General features: G+C 37.0%; 1 protein-coding gene across 1 annotated transcript; it reads right to left on the bottom strand.

Annotated features, from left to right (window-relative positions):
* Positions 1-8,963: 8,963 nt before the first annotated feature.
* LOC131032026 (ethylene-responsive transcription factor ERF055) lies at positions 8,964-11,210 on the bottom strand. The gene has a single exon (XM_057962929.2). It carries the CDS (start codon positions 10,483-10,485, stop codon positions 9,148-9,150), a length of 1,338 nt encoding a protein of 445 aa, XP_057818912.2. The 5' UTR covers positions 10,486-11,210; the 3' UTR covers positions 8,964-9,147.
* Between the last annotated feature and the right edge of the window lie 7,280 nt (positions 11,211-18,490).

The following is an 18,490-nucleotide window of genomic DNA, read 5'->3' as shown; positions in this document are numbered from 1 at the left end:
ACAATCTCATTCCGTTAATCCAATCCTTTCCTAATCCTTATCTTCCATCCCCTATCCATTTCATCTCCCCAGTTATTGTTACCAACATCTATGAGCATGCCTACAATTTAAAGCAATACTAAGGTATACCATCCATGGAGCTAGATGCTTGAGTCCTCCCTTCTTTATGCATCCACTATCCACTCATCCTCATCCTTACCCATCCAAGCTATTCAAAAAGATCAAAAAATCAAGAAAAATACAACAACAAAAAAAAAATGAGCCAAATCCAAAAATAATTGACCCATATCCTCAATGTTCCAATTTTGTACATGATCAGAGGCCCATTTGGCCAAACAATCTGCTACTTCATTCCATTCTCTAGGAATATGAGTGAAAGTAATAGAATCCAAATAAGCACGCAAATTAAGAATATGTTTAAAAACCAAGGCTAAATGTCAACTAACATCTTTGAAAGTCTTCCTATTCAACAAATTCACCACCACCTAGGAATAAGACTCACAAATAAACCTTCTCCACGCAAGATGACAGCCACGTTCTATAGCATATAAAATGGCAAGAGCCTCCATCAAATTGTTAGTATGAAGACCCTTATAAACTGAACAGTGCTAGAACTATCCTGACCAACTCCACTATTTTAGACAAATCACATTTTGCCGAAACAGTTTCTCCCAAAGAATGAAGAATTTTCCACCACAAGCGAGGAGCCACCAACATCACATCTTGAAAGATTTGATAGTTCCTCTCCAACCAAATATTCTATAATAAAGGAGGGGCCAAGAGCCCAAGCAACTTGAAGAAATGAGGTCGTAACAGGGGCCTTGCCCCAGCGATCAAAGAACTCATCCAAAGAAGAGACATGCAAGCAGGCCTTATTCCACACACCCCACCAAAAATGCCAAATTTCCCTAGAGAAAAAACATTGAAAAAAGAGATGAGAAACACTCTCCTCACTATTACAACACAACACACACATTCACAGGCCCTGAAAACCACACTTGCACAAATTATCCCACGTATTTTGAACCACCAACCACATGAAGAAATTGCACTTGGGCCATGAAAAATTATGCCAAACATGTTTCCACCAAGGGACCTCAACGTCACCAAACATTTGTCTGTCAAGTTGCCCATATCCAGCAGAAATTGAGTAGTTCCCAAACGAATCATTACCAATCCAAGCCAAAACATCATGTCCCACCAAAAGCATTGCAAGCACGAGCAGCAAGAATCTGAGCCAACTCTCGCCTATCCACCTCTAACCCTCTTGGAGGCTATTCAGAAGAGTACTTTACTAACAGCCCACCCACAATTTTGAGCAACCTTATAATGCTCAATTGGGTCCCAGCCTGCAACAGTAAAAATATCACAAAGGGACTAGAGGTGAGGATATGAAGAAAGAATAGAAGGGTGACCATCCCAAGAATCAAACCAAAAAAGAGCTTATGACCCCCAATAACAGATCCAAAAAAGTCGGCTCTTAACCAACTGAGCCCCCACTTTCAAAGTATGACAGACCATAGAACCCCTCCCTTCCAAAGGAAAGTGAGGAACACCAAAAGAAGTAACACATGGAAGATACTTATGGGTAAGAATCCAAGCCCACAGCTGATGTTGGCTGGTACACAAATGCCAATATAGCTTAGTTGCAAGAAATTTCCCATTCAAAATAGCAGAACATAATCCAAGACCGCCATCTTTCTTTGGTCTGCACACAGTTTCCCACTTAACCAGGCTCCACTTAGTAGACAACAAGTTCCCACTCCAAAGAAATTATCGTGAAAGAGCATCAAATTCCTTAAGGAATTACAAAGGGGCAGTCTGAACAAAACACCTGTAAATAGGAAGAGCCTGAATAACAGATTGAAGAAGAGTCACTCTGGCAGCAGAAGATAACTAAAGGTGAGTCCAATGAGTCACCTTCTTATGCAACTTATCAAGCAAAATCTGTCAGGAAGACTTGGGTTGTCTACCAATAGCAAGAGGAATACCCGAGTAAACAAAGGAAAGAGACCCAATCTAAAACCTCAAAATAGTTGCAATCCGCCTTTGAATAGTCGAAGGAGTATTAAAAAAGAAAATAGAAGACTTCTTCTCATTGACCTTCTAATCTGAAGCAACAAGGTAGGTGTAGTCACATAAATCTATCCATTTTAATTAAATGAATATTTGTTATTTATTTGATTAAAAACCACTAGCCATCAGTTAATTAAATTAATATTTAATTAATTCATCTTCAAACATTTTCCTATTAATTAAATAAATTATTCAATTTATTTTAATTAATTCATTAAACCAAAATCACAAATCAATTAAATGAATAAATCCTATTTATTCAATTTAATCTCCTTTCTTCTTTTAAATAAATTAAATAAAACATTTATTTAAATCATTCCCCCCTTGCATTTTCCTACAAATGCAAGTTGCAACCACAAATTGAAATAAATTAATTTTATTTTAATAATAATCCTATTTTCCCTCACCCACCAAACCCACTTGCAATCCTAATCCCCTTCTAGATTCTTCTAAACCCCTTTCTAATTAGCCTAATCTATCCCCTAATTATTGTCACATTTCTAAGCAACTTAAAGTCACTTCTCAAAGACTCCAAAGTCTTTGAAAAGCATTAAATGCTTTGTGTTCAACAATTTAACCTCTAAAGTCTTCCAAACCACTTATGGCTCTTACATGACCATTAATGGTTAAATCCACTTGCACCCATGGTTAGGGACTTTGACCCCTAACTCAACCCTCATGTGACCCATGTGTCTCCTCAAGCATTTATTGCTTTGACCATGGTTATCCCTTTAACCTTTGCACAAGAGTTTATCCATTAGATAAAAGCATTATTCTTTGAATAAAGAATTTATTCACTCAACCCAACCTTGACCTTAGCTCCCAAGTTAACTCTCAGGTCATGTCAAGCATTTAATGCTTACTCCCTCTCCTCTCAACTTATCTCATGTTGACACTTGTCATCCTAGGATTGGGTTGAAAGCCCTCACATGGATTGAATATCATTCAATCCTGACCCTTGTTGAGATTACTCAATCTCAACCATCCATTGCTCCATTTTTCCTATAAATAGAGTCCATTTCTTCATAATCCAGATCCTGAAAACTTGTATGCATTTAATTTATAGTCACTTTTAGAGAGCAGTTTAGCATAAAATCACAAATATATTGTCATTTTGGACTAAAATAAATCTTAGTTCATTTCATAGCATCTCATATTTAGCTTATTTTTACACTTGCATAGCATAAGTTTATAAGCATTTTCAATCTTGAATCTCCATAAGACATCCATAGTACAAAAAGCTGCTGAGAGCTACACTAATTTGGAACTTGGAGAGGAGAGGAACAAGGGAGAAGGAGCTAAGAGTGTGGTAGAAGGCATTTGGAGATGCCTTGTTGTATTTGCTTCCATAGTTAAATATTTCATCATGTTTTTAGTGTCTATTTTGGTATGTCTGCTTAAACTTGTTTTTGGTTGATTAACACTAACGTTTGTCTTTGTTTCTTGTGTTTTTGTGTGTTATACGACCACGAGCTTTTGTCTAACATTGTCCATTTTGCAGAGCATCAGTAGGTATCCAAAGCTTGCCTAAATGATTCAACCTCCCGAATTAGAGCCATCGCCATAAGTGTCATGTCATCCACAAACTGAAGATGAGAAAGCTTTGGCAAACCATTGCCCCAATGCCAACCATGAAGCAAGCCCTGAGAAACTTGAAACTTAAGAAATCGGCCCAACCCCTCAACCATAATAATAAACAAATAAGGAGACAGAGGGTCCCCTTGTCGGAGGCCCCTAGTGGTGCCAAAAGGCTTTGAAGGTTCTCGATTCACAACAACTGAAAAAGATGAAGAAATAACACAACTCATATTCCAACTCACCCAGTCTGGATAAAAACCAAAAGCTAAAAGAACCTTCTCAAGAAAGCGCCACTTAACTCTGTCATAAACTTTGGCCATGTCCAACTTAATGAACATAGATTTTTCCTTAGAAGTCACCATAGAATGAATGAATTCAGAGGCCACCACCACCACATCCAGAATTTGTCTACCAGCTACAAAACTCCCTTGCTCCTCGGAAATGACTACAGGAAGACAAGCTTTGAGCCTCTCTGCAATCAATTTAGTAATAATCGTGTACACCACAATACAAAGAGCAATAGGTTGAAAGAATTCAAGCTTATCAACACCATCCATTTTAGAAATGAAAACCAGAAAAGTAGTATTGAGGGCTCACAACATTTGTTTACTGTGAAGAGATTCCTGAACAACCTCCAACAAATCTCGATTAATAATATCCCAAAATACCTGAAAAAATTCAATTGGAAAACCATCGGGACTTGGAGCCTTACCCTTGTTCATTCCGAACACAACCTCTTCCAATTAAGGCAAAGAGATTGAGCGAACGAGAGAATCATTCATCACATTGGTGATCAATGAGGGAATGCAAACAAGGATCATATTCTCATCATCCTCAGCCAGGGGTGAATCTTTAGCAAAAAGAATAGAGTAAAACTAACGAAATTCATGAGACAAAGTTAGCAAAGAAGAAATTGAAATCCCTACAAAATTAAGTAGAGAAGAAATATAACCCTTATTACAACGAGCCTACACAGAATGATAGAAGAAAGCAGTATTCCTATCACCTTTCTGAAGCCATTCAATCTGTGCATTTTGTTTTCAAAAAATCTCCTCACGAAGCTCCCACTCCTCCACATTTCTCACAACCTGGGATTCAACTTTTCCAAGAGCCTCTAAAAAACCAAAATCCTGAATTTGGCAAGTAATCACATCAAGGCGCACCTGAGCATCTCTTTTCTTGGCCTGAAGGTTGCCGAAACACAACCTGTTCCATCCCTTAAGTTGATACTTCACATATTGAAGCTTCTTAACAAATGAGTACATATTTGTACCATAAGCAGGGCCTCCATCTCTCCACCATTGGACCACAAGATCATGCAAGGAAGACTCTTGAAGCCACATAAGCTGGAATTTAAAAGGAGGATTCTTTGGAATTGTGAAAAAAGAAGTTGAAAACTTAATTGGCCAATGATCAGAGCCCCTCCAGTGAAGAATTTTTGAGCAAGTAACCAAGCTGCCCCCACCCAAAAACTAGAGACAAGAAATCTATCCAACCTTTCAGAGATCACTTCCTGCCCACTATCTATTATTCCAAGTGAAAATCCCATTAGGGGGCTTAACATCAACTAAAGCAAAAGAATCCACATTTACCCGAAAAAGATAAGAAGCAGGACCAAACCTAGGCAACTCCCTCTCTCTTGTCCTCCAAACTCAACACAGAATTGAAATCACCAGCTAAGACCCAAGGAAGATATGGAGCACATAATAGGACATACCTTAAATGAGCCCAAAGCTAAATTTTACCATGGATATCAATTAGAGCATAAACATTAGTGACCAAAAGAGTCTTACCAATTTCCAAAGCATTGGCCACCATGGAAATAGAAGAATGACTAGAGATCCACCAAAGAGGAAAAATCTTACGTGGATCCCAAAAAAGAGCCAATCTTCTAGAGTTACCCCGAGAACCAATACACTGGCATTGACTAGAAAACCAAATACGAGAAGCATACTGGAAGCATGAAATCAATGAAAAGCTTAGTCTCCTGAATACCAAAGATGTCTGAAGAATGAAGACCAACCAAATCATGAATAGCCTTTTGACGAGAGGTGTTATTCGACCCCCTTACATTCCAAGACAGAATAATCATGGAGGAGGTTGGGAGAAATGAACATCAATGCGCTTAACCACCCCAGATTCCACCAACAAATCTCCAGTAACTTTAATCTTTTCTAGATCCTTCTTGCGACCAGTTTTAGAAGAAGTATCAAAGGGACCTTTCTTAAGGTGGCGTTGTTGCACACCTAGAGGCTGAGAAGACCCCCTTCCTTTAGCTGAAGTCAACACCTCCTCAGCTAAATCCTCCAAAACAATATCATCCTACAAACCTGCAAAATCACCAGAATTTCCAACATCCTCCTACACATGCACCATAGGTGTATCCTTAACAGCAATCCCCTGCTTCGGCACTATATTAATCCCCATCGCAGTGGCCCCAAAAGAAACCTCTACAGGAATCCCCTCCTCCAAAGACAGATTATCCAAGACCTCAAAAGGGTTGAAATCCTCTTCACTCTGTCTATCCTTGTAAGACCGCTTTTGACCTCTCCCTTTAGCCCTTGGCTTAACAGGTATAAAACCATCCTTATTAGTGTTGGCATCACTGATATTGAGTAAACCGGTTAATCCAGTGAACCGGTATATTAGCTGAGATTTGTCATTGATGACTAACCCTGACCGGTGGAGTGGTGTATCTTAGTAGCAAAGGTGATGGCTTGCAAATAACATTGAAGAAGCATCAGAGATAGATGATCAAGGTTCAATCGGCTCAAGGGAAGACAGACTAAGCTAACCGGTCTGTCATTCAAGAAGATCGGTGTTAAGGTCAGATCTTCAAGTTGGCTATTCTGATGATGATGAAGTCACAAAAGGTGACTTTGGAAAGAAGGCTTGAGGTCCTATGCAAACCGAAGCCTCATTGGCAAACAAGAAAAGAGGCTTGATGGAAGTACTACAAACCAGTATAAGAGGATGAACCGGTAGTGGAGGACGCAAAATCCCTTAACCGGGTGGACTTTAACAGGTCCCTTTGTAAAATCTCTTAACCGGGTGACATCTTAATTGATGATCCTAAGTCCTTCAACAAGGCTACCTCTAACAGGGTAAAGGCACTAACAGGCCTTAAATAAAATCCCTTAACCGAGTGGCACCTAACAGTGTCTTTGTAATCTTCTAACAGGGATGGCTCCTCACCGGGCATACTCCAGAAGAGTGCAAATTTTGTGAGTTTCTACTCACACCGTGGTTTTCTCCCATTTGGGTTTCCACGAGATAAATCTTGGTGTTATTGTGTATCTTTTCATGCATGCATGTTCTCTTGCAATAACTGTTTGTATTGATGAATATTAAGTTAGTGCAGACTTGAATAAAAAGGTTTTAATTTAGTAAAACCGGTAAAATGTTGATTCACCCCTCCCCTCTTAGCACCGGTTGGGACTGACAATTAGGCCCACCATCCATCATAGGAACCTTACCTTTATCCCCCCTTATCTGCCATCGAAGCCAAGGAAAGAGTAGAAGAAGCCCCAGCAGATTTGTTTACCCTAGGACATTGGCATTGAAGGTGTCCATACTCATGGCAGATACAACATTGAAAAAGGGGGGACTCATAATCTAATTGCAGAACCCAAGAAGCAGAGCCAAGACAAATTTCCAAAGAATTCGGCAATGGGATATTTAGATCAATCTCCAACACAAATACGAGCATAAGAAAAAACCTTTTTATCAAGGGTATGTTGGGCAATAGCAGTCGGCTTCCCCAACAAAGCAGCAATTCATTGAAAAATATCCTCCCTCCAAAACTCCAAAGGAAGTTGTGGCAAACAAACCCAAACAGAAACCCTCGAGGACAGTTCTTCAGCAGAATTAAATCCCACATGTCAAGGCTTGATGAACAAGCCAACATGATTGTAAAAGTAGGGCCCTCCCTCAAAAACTCTATTCCAATACGAGATGGAAGAAAAATCAACCATGAAATAACCATTTGTAGCCAACATAATTTGCATATCACCATCAACCTACTAGGACCCGCAAATCCAAGATTCCAAAGCCGATAGAGAAATACAGATTCCAAGAAACTTGATATATCCTCCATCACCAATTCGGGAGAAACAACCAGAACCAAACGATCTGCACTCTGTGGCAAACACCCATTCACCTTCTTGAGTTTGGAACTTTCCCCCACAAAAGAAGAATCTAACATCTGAGCATGCATGCCCAAAGAGAGACCATGGGGCATCTTTTACCCCAGCAACCACCAAACTGTTGGAAACCTTTGCCATACCTCCACAGTGCCCAACCGCAAACCCTGGCACCAACCCCCCATTACAACAACACCAACAGCAATCTGCAAACCACTAACCACCCCCCAAAGAGCACGAAGAAACCCTCCCCCCCGACGCTCAAAACCAGAAGAATCAAAATCAAAAGCTAGGGCACAAAAACCCTAGCCCACACGCACGCCTCTCGTAGACCTTCGCGCAAATAACATTCAAGGAGAAATGTCATGATTTTGATTGGTACTTATAATTGGATGGCTATAACTGATTTGATAATTTGGATGGCTACAATTAAATGTTGACTTAATTTATTATTTTATAAACTTTTAAATTAAATAAATGAATAATATACATATTAGACAACTAATGTTTATAAATAAAAGAATGATGATATTAATTTAATTAAATAAATAAACTGATTTTTTAATTAGTTAAATATCAGCATGATTTAATTTATTTAATTAACTGGAAGAAGAATCAGACTAATTAAATAATAAGAATAAAATTAATTTTATAGTATGAAATTAATAACTAAAATTGATTAAAATATAAGAACAAACTTTTAAGTATGCTTTAGAATACCTTCAATAGGAAAAAGAAAGAGAGGAGAAAATTTCCAACAAGAACTTAGAATAATTTAAAGATTGGTGAAAAATACTAACACAATAGAATTTAGAAATAACAGCAAAAGAAAGACAAATCTTAACTGTGGAGCAAACCTAAATTACCTGACTGTGTTAAGAAAATTCAGTTGGCTTTTCCATGTACAGAATATGTTTTCAACTCCTGCCAGTCAAGATTTTCAGAACCACAAACCGTTCGATCTGGCAGTAAAGATTTTCAGGAAATTGGATATATTAGTCAATTGAACAATTGTTCTTTCATTCGGTATTCTTTATTTTTCATTACAGTTTTACTATCCCATGAACCATTCTTAAGCTCTCCTAATTATTAATATTAATCACCAAGTTTTTTTAAATGACTATTCCTTATCAGTTGCGCAAATGATTGATACAAAGAAACCCAAAATTATGCAACAAACAAGCCTTTCCTTGCACCAAATAATTTTTTTATTTATAGGGCATGCCAGCCCCTATTACAGAGTACATATAAGTATAATTACATAAACTATAGTCTAATAAATTGCAGAAGCCTGTGATGTAGAGTTCATGGATTTATCCTAACAGTAACAGCAAAGAAGAAAATGTCATGTCTAAGCTACAGAGGACAACAAGTCCCAGTTCATGTCTGCCTCAAAGGGAGGAATAGTTAGCAAATAATCATCAAGCTCTGCCCACATTGATGGAGAGAAGGATGGTGTGCTACAAAAGGTATCTGATTCTATCTCTGTCTCTGCCTCTGCCTCCGAATTACATCCTCTTGATGGAGTGCCCGACCCACCAGCTGAACTCATTACAGTGATGGTGGAGTCATTACTACTATCAGAAGATGATGGAGACTCGGACTTCACAGATACAAAATCGTTCTTCTTCACATCACCACACAGTCCCACAGAGCCCAAACTCTCATCTGCACATGTTGGTTCCTCCTCAGAAACACATGATGTTGTACTGGTACTGCTGTTTTCATTACCCACAGAAGGTTGTTGAGGTGGTTGTTGTTGTTGTTTCAAGCTTTCACAAATTGCCTGCAGTTTGGCATCAACAGAAGATTGGAGCACGGGTTTGGCAGGGGAAAAGAGTGAATTCCCCAGCCAAGATGGGCTTGAATCTCCCTGCAAAAGATGCTTCAAGGCTGGAAAATTAAGCCTAGCATGTTCACCCCTCAGTTTATAAGCTGCCTTGTCATAGGCCATGGCTGCTTCCTCTGCTGTATCAAAGGTCCCAAGCCATAGTCTTGTTCTGTTCCTAGGTAACCTAATCTCTGCCACCCACTTGCCCCAGTGCCTTTGTCTTACCCCTCTGTAAAGTTTGGTGGGCTTGGAGACACCAGAACCACCATTGGGTGGTTTACCCACATGCTTCATGGGCTGGCTTCTAGGGCCAAGGTGATGGTGGTGATTTACTGCCACTGCATCATTCCACTGCCTGAATTGTGATTGTTGCTGATAAGCCATTGCCTGCTCCTGCTGTTGCTTCCATAGAAGTTGCTGCTGCTCTTGCTCTTGTATGATCTGCAGCTGGGCTTGAATCTGGTGTATTGGGAACAACTGATACAGAGCCAGAGGAGGCTGCTGTAGACTAGACCCGTAAATGGAATCCCCAGCCTGGCTGGTGGTGGCTTCTAGCCCTTGAAAATTTGGGCACCACACCAGACCATCAGGCTGGTTGCATCCATCTCCATTAGGGAGAAATGAGCAAGACCCATATGAAAAACCAGGTCCAGAAAAGGGCACATATCTCTCTCTGGCTCCTAGACTACCTAAACCCACATCTTCATTAACAGGGGAAGATGAACTGGATGCAGATTCTTCAAAAAGCTGTGAGCTTGAAGCTGCAAAAGCATTCTGTGCAAGTGCTTTCAACAACTCCTCACTCATGAACAAATCTGTGCTGCTACTATTATTAAAGTCTGCCCTAGCTGTTGCCATGTTAGCACTATGATCAAACCTGTGGCAAATTTTGGAATTCTACAAAGGACTTCCACACCTCAGGTGTTGCTGATTTATGTCAAAATTAGAAATCAAACAAGCACCTGTGACTGCCAGTATTATATGCCTAAACTACAGCCTAAAATAAAATGACCCAACAAAATATAAAAGAAGACACAATTCAGAGCAAGGTCAAAAAACAATCTTGCCTGAATTTCAGAAAATTAAAAAAGGGACGAGGTCTTAAAAAATATTCCTCTTCCCTTGCAGAGGCTCTGAAACGATGCCTCTAATGGAACAACAAATGCTCCTCTAAATCCTTATACACCTAAACTACCTGGATGATGAATCAAACCCACAACCAGGGAACACTAAAATTAAGAAAGAAAAAAAAACCCACAAATATGACAAACTAAATATTTATTACACAGAGCAGAATTGCATCTGATGGGTAGTATAAAACAAGAAAAGAAAAGCAGAGAAATCAAATTGGATCCGGATCTGAAACATCCACTACTTCTGAAGCTTTTGGGTATTTAAAAAAATAACAGAAAAGCTCCGAGACTCTCAAAACAAAAATTGGGACCCTCTGAAGAAGACGAATGAATACAGAATGGGATGCAAAGAAGAGGGATTTACAGAAAGGGGATTGCTTCAGGGCGCATAAACCAGAAAAAAAACTCACTCAACCTCACCACTCTGGATCTTACGCTTGCCCCCCTCATCCATTATATACCATACACAGGCACTAACCCAAATCAAAGACTAATTCCCCACTAATTAAAAACTCGCTTAACATTCCTAAACGGCTGATCAATCAGCCACGTGGACGCCCCAGATTCAACCCCAACTCCTAGGAACGAGATACTTGCCGTCGATGATGTCCGCCTGCAATCTTAGACATATACGTAATGTGTATATACTTCCGTAAAAATATATTATATGTATATATATCCTTTCCCGTTCGGCGGCGGAACGCGGTTGCACGCTAAACGACCGGCGGTTGTTCAGCTAAGCCGCAATCATCTGCCGGCTGATGACGTCATCTGACGTATTGTGGGTCCCACCCTAACAATTGGCCAATCGTTGGCTGCCACGTAATTTATCTGTCCGTGCACGCACACCTGCCTTTCACGGTACTGCCTGGTGCCTGTCTGATTCTGGACACGTGTCGTACGACGATTGATGGATCGTGATGGCCACGTCGTTGTCTAATCGGATTGGCATATTCGTCAGGATTGCAGGAAAATTCAATCTTGAACGCAAATATTATAATGAAATTTCAAGTTTATTAAAATGTATGGAAAGATTACTTAGTGGTAAAGGAATAAAGTCTCACATGTGCTAAGCTTGACTAGATCAGATTGAAAGTAGGGTTCCTTGTAAAATAAAATAAAAAATATATCTGATTGGGTTGTACTTTGCTTAAGGATGAGTTTCCATCTCTCCTCTTCTTATCTAGAATGGTTGGGGGAAGAAACAAATAGAGCACAAATTTTTTTTATTTTTTCATATTATTTGTAATTAAGTTTTTTAAATAAATCTTTATAAAATTGTAAAATGGATCTATCATTTTCATGATGGATCATGTAGTATGATTTGAAACGTTGATGATAAAAAATATCATATAGTGCAACCCAGAAAAGAAAAATACAAACATCATGAACAGTAGAATTTACATGACTTTAATTGGATCTATAGGTTTCATGGCATGCTGATATAAAGATTATAATTTTTCACTAATCAAATCTTTAATTATATCAAAAATGATATAAAATATATGTTGTTTATTCAATAGTTTGTTTGTTACAAAGCAGTAAAAAAATAATTAAAAATAAAATCATATAGAGAGTTGATCTCAACATGAATGTATCTTAGAGGATGTCTAGGAATTGAATTACACTTCTTACATAAATTGAGAAAATAAACATCAAATTAAATAATGTGTCAATGATAGGATAACTTTACTAGGAATAAATCAATCTCAACTAATCAACTAATCATTGAACATGTACCCTTAATATAGGAATGATCTTCTCCCCATGTGAGAAATATATATATATATATATATATATATATATATATATATATATATATATATATATATATATATATATATATATATATATATATATATATATATATATATATATATAATATCTATGTAAAAAATGTTTCAAATGGTTATAGGTGTACATACACTCCAAGCTCTTGGCAATGAACCTACACCTTTACATTGTTTATTAACTTAGCTCCTTTAGTGGGTCATGCTAGTTCATACAATATTTAGGGAAAAAATGAACCTCAGTAGTTACCACTTTTTGGGTAAGGGATAAATTGTGAAATTGCTATTGACTATTTGACCATTGAAGAATGTGATGTTGAAGTAGAGTGTAAATGGATGGAACACCTTGTGCATAAAACCTCTCTATAGTCTGCTATGTTTGTATCATGATTGGCACAGTAACATGAAATGACTAACCATGTAAGCTAGATGGATTGAGATGCTTGGGGGATGAGATGAGGCCTCCTCTATTATTCATCTACCTGCCTCAACATTGTGGTGCAGTTAGTTCAATCCCATGATTTGAAGAACGTAAAATATGGATCTTGGCAACAATATGCTAAAGACAAATGAGGCATTTTGTAAGAATGCAATTGTTTGTGTTCTGATCAAATAGTTTGGAGTTGAAAAAATAAGAGAGGTTATTATGGAGGGAATCACATCTAGTTGTAGGTCAAAGAGGTACTAGAGTTTTCATGTTTATGGGAGGTGTGAGCTCCCAAGTTTTTGAGTTATAACCCTTGGTTGAGTAAATCTAGTGCAAAGTTGAATTCATGGCTATGTAGGAAGGATCTGAGATATTACAAGGCATGGAACACATTTGTAGGTTGTCGATTTCCATATATAGGGTTTTTAGGTTTGTTGTTATAATGGGTTTGTTGTAGATATAGGGTTTGAAAAAATTTAGGTCAAAAAGGTTTTTCTGAATATGCTTACATAAGAGGGTTTTGTGGTGGAAGTTTCTCAAATGACCTCTTGGGACAAAAGGGACCTCACCATTGGATCCAATATGATCGATAAACAAACATTGCCATAAAATTCACCCTATTTTGGCTAAGATGAGAAAGAAAAAAAATTATTTGGGTCAGGTCATATAGTGGCCCAGGTTGTCAAGGTCATAGAAAAAAATTGGAAAAAATATTATAAGCCACATTTTTAAATTAAAACCTGTGAAATTATAATTAAGAAAATTAAGGGGAGCAAGGTTTGCAAACCTTGTACCCACCCTGCCCCAACCTATGCGGTTGTAGCATTGATAGTATATTTATAGTATTGACAAGTTCCCACACTGAAAGGGGCTTAGTTCCTTGGCAAGGCCCCAATCACCCAAAGGGTTGACGAAGCATTATTCGTAGCCCCACGATGGTTTGTAGACCTAAAATAAAAATCACTTGCAAAACAAAATTAATCCCTATTTAAAATGCACATCGAGTCCCATGAATTTTAAACCAAAAATTTTAAAATTTAAAATTTTAATTTTTTGATAAGTTTTGGATTTTGTCGCTCAAATTATTGCCCAACCTACACATTCGTATAAACCAACAGTGTTGTTGATGTCAACATGATCTCATGTTGGCATCAACAAACTATAAAAACTATATGGACATTGTCCCCAAGCTACTTTGCAAGCATAATGGAGCATTTTTCTTCTGGACATAACTTTCACCCATAATGTCATATTTTTTACTTCTAATAGTTGGCAAAAAGATCTTTCCAAGCAGTACATAGTGGTATAGGCTTGGCCTCCTAATTTTTTCATTTTGATCGTCTTTTGAGCCCTTGAATTCAAATGTTTCTCCTAGACACGGTAATGCTCATGACTTTTGCATATGAAATTAGATTTGTAATTTCAAATAGGCATTGAAGAGCATTTGGAGTCTTCTACACAATGAATCATGCAAATTTTTAATTTTTGGTGTGAATGATTTTGGTACTTGATTGATCACATGTAGGCGTCCCAAATTCAATTTGTGATTCAATGAGAATCCAAATGAATCAAGAGGCTGTAAAACCTTGAGGGAGTATATTTTTATGTATATTTATGATGATATAGTTGATTTTTACATTGGTGTTTCTTGATACAAGTTTATAAGTGTTTTCATAGTTGTACTTTGATGATGACAAGTATAGTGGTTATCTTTTAGTTTAAAGACATGGATTGACATGCATGGAGACTTGGAGTCTTTATACAGGGAGAATTGAGTATAGGTACAATAATGGTGATGGTTATGGTGTGATGGATATGCAAGTATATTTGAGCATTGAAATGAAATGATCATGTATTTGGTTATTTGGCAGCAGTGTGGTTTGTTGTTAGGAACTTGTTCTTATCTCCTATATGCCTATGTGGTTCCTTGACTATAGTTACTTGTTTGTGGACTTGTTTGGAAAATTGGATATGTGGTTGATTTGGTGTTTGATTCATCTAGTCTATAGGATTATCTTCTTTGATATCTTAGTTTGTAGGTTACCAATATGATGACAATTTTTCATGTTTAATTTATTAGGCCTTCAAGTTATGCAAGTTATGGATTAGCTGTCCATTTGCTTGTAGTGAGATGACTCAAATGTGGGCTATTTATATCCACGTGATTGATTTAGTGTTGATGAAAAATTTGTTCGTTGGCATTGTATGTGATCATTTGCTCATTGGTATGTTTGATTTGGGATTAGATAATGGATGGTTAGAGTACATGGATAGTTAGTTATTAGGACTTGTAGCATGTTTATCTTGATGTCATGGATATCTTGGATACACTATTTTATGTGAGGTTTTGATGGTGATGATTCATCTTTTTGTTTTGGAGATCTTGGTTCCACTTGGTGTTGTTGGCATTTTAGTTGTGTTTGTGGACCTAGATGATTTTTAGATTAGGAGGTATTTTATCATAATTTCATGTGTGACTTAGTATCATGGTCCAATGGGAGTTGTTTTTAGTGATGTGGATTCATCACCTAATGATGGATGATATTTTTCAATGTTTGTAGATATTTTGGAGGAGCTCTTAGATCTCATCATTGTTGAAAGGTTATTTCACATTTGTAGGCTCGTTATTAGGAGATGGTTATCTTCATGTGATTGGAGATGTTGATGCTTGGTTTAAAGCATGATTGGTTTCATGTCATCATATAAACTTGTTTGTGCATATTAGAGTGTTGGCATGATATAGGTTCTCTTAAGACTAGGATGTGTGCATTGTTTCATGTGATCTCCTAGGAGGAGATGGTTAGATCATGATGATTCCATGGTTGAAACTTTGAAAATTGATCTCATTTAGTTCTCTTGGTATTGAGTACATTGATCATTTTCTTGGAAATTCTTGATATTGTATTACATTTGGGTTTTAACATGGATTGATCATTGGCAAGTACTCATGGAGACTTGGAGGTTTAGGTGAGGCTAATTCTCTTGTGATTAGATATGTGTATTGAGACAGTATGACGTTTTAGCAAGAGGACCAAGGAGCTTTCACTTGGTATGGACTTGAAAGGAGATTGTTCTTAGAGTGATTCATGATGACTTGGTTATCTGGAGGAGCATTCACATTTCCTACACTTGGTATACTCATTAGTTTATCATTGGAAAGGTATTTCCCCATTCTTGTTTTTAAATTTCTTATCTTTTATGTTTTATTTTTCATAGATATGAATCTTGAGCTATAAATAGACATTTTTGGAGCATTCATTTTGATGGATGTTTTGGCATGGTTATTTCCTTGTGCATATTTATTGATACTATGATATGATTATGAGGATCTTAGGCTATGGTTATTGGTCCAATTTCCTATTTTGAGAATGGTTACTTTGAATTTGACCTTTCTTGGTTAGAGAGGCTTACATCTATGATTGGCATTTTACATAATGCATATGTTGTGTTTGATATATGAGATTAAATGATTGGGTGTTGTTATGGATTTTCATTTGTGGTTGTAAAGAGATCATACTTGACATAGTACTGCTCTTTGAGGTGTTGATAGAAGAAGATGTTGTGGTTTATAGTTTTTCTCTCATAATTCTATGATTTCTTTCAGGAGTTCAATGTTCATATGATGATTTGGAAGGAGTTTGGTGACATGTTGTGAGAGAGTATGCAGCTACTTGTTTTCAATGTGTATATCATTGTGATTGTTATCAGTTCTTTATTTTTCAATTACTTATCACACCTTGATGAGTGTTGATCGATAGATTTGATATGCCTCAAACTATTTTCAGATATGACAAATTACCCATATCAAATGAAGGGTCAATGGTTTTGCGAACTCATGATTTTGAGTCACATGGTTTTACTTTACCATTTGGTTGTATTTGTGTGAGCTTATGTCTATAAAAGTAAGCACATGATTAGTGGTTAAGGTCGAAGGGGTGAATGGGTTGTCATGGCATTGAATTTTCCTAGGGAATGCATATGCGGAGCATGGCATGAGATGTGTGGATTCATGCTTGGAAATATGGAGGATGCATTGGAGAGCCTTGATATTTTAGAACTGTTCATTGTAACTTTATAAGTGCATGTACTATTTATTTATTGGATAATAGATGGAGTATGGATGCTTTTGGAGGCTAAGTTTTTCCCTCTTGAGGGTTTTTCTAGGGTATATATTGTTTTATCTTGTGTCTTGTCTATTTAATCTATGCATTATGGTTATTCTATAAGATTTTATTCATGCTTTTCTCTCGTGGTAGTATGTACTAAATGGATTAAATGAATTTGGTATTGATGCATTATTTCCTAACAATGTTAAACACAAATTAGGCATTTTGCAAGAATGTTTTCTTTTAGATCATTTTCAAGCAGTTTCAACTTGAAAAAAATCAAGAGAGTTTATTGTGGATGGACCCCAAATCATTCTTTAATTCTAAACATAGAATTCCTAAGCACTGTGGATTTTGATAATCTCTCTACCATAGTGATATTTTTTTCTCTTAGGTCTCTTAAGACACTCTTTCAAATTTGTGAAGCCTACAAAGATTGAGAAACTTCCAAGGAATGAAACATGGCTTCCTTTAGCGTCCACTTTGATACCCTAATGTGTAGGCATAGTATTGGTCCCATGATATAAAGAATGTAAAATATAGATTTTGGAAACAACATATTAAATACAAATGATGTATTTTGCAAGAATGCATTCATTGTTGTTATAGGCAAACAATTTTGAGTTGAAAAGAATAAGAGAAGTTATTGTGGAGTAGTCAAGTCTCTATATATATATACATCCTCCTATCTTAATGCAACATACCGATTCTCAAATGACTATAGACAAGGCTAACTAATAAAGTTTACATTAACATTGAAAAAATATCATGGATATAGATCGTCCACATCTGAGTCATCCCACTACAAGAAAATAGGTAGCTAATTTGAAATTAATTTTCCTTCAACATGAAAAAAAACATGCTTAGATTATTCTTCTTTATGCTGATAAAAATCAGCTTTATATTAATTATTAATAGTATCTTATGTGAACTTATAACATAAAAAAAAAAAAAGCATAACATCACCTTAAGATAGCAATAAAGAGGCACAAAAGTCCAAGGGGTTGAGCTTAGTTGGTTAAACCATTGAGTTCTCAATGTGGAGACCCAAGTTCAACTCCGATGAGGAACACCTTTGTGTAGAATTCTAAGTTGTGACTCTTGGTCTTCCATTAGTTGTATTTGTCTCATTGTTTAAAGTGGATTTCTAAGTTGTGAACCTTGGTCTTCCAATTGTTATTTCTAGTTTGGTGCTCGAAAGGAGCTAGTATTTGTAATAAGTTTGTAATGTGGATGCTCGAATGAGCAAAACATGAGCTTTGTGATTCTATGATACTTAATACAAAAAAATAAAGAGGCACAAATCAATAACATTAGATTATCACATAACACAAGATTTATTTGGAGAAACCCTTGTGAGAAAAAAAATATACCAAGAAGTGAGTCCAAGTATGCATTATCAACAAA

Source organism: Cryptomeria japonica, chromosome 10, assembly GCF_030272615.1.
Source record: "Cryptomeria japonica chromosome 10, Sugi_1.0, whole genome shotgun sequence".
NCBI lineage: Eukaryota > Viridiplantae > Streptophyta > Pinopsida > Cupressales > Cupressaceae > Cryptomeria > Cryptomeria japonica.
This window is presented reverse-complemented; position numbering and strand designations above follow the sequence as displayed.

Coding starts and splice junctions, on each gene's coding strand:
- LOC131032026 (XM_057962929.2), bottom strand. CDS start 10,485: ATGGCAACAGCTAGGGCAGACTTTAATAATAGTAGCAGCACAGATTTG.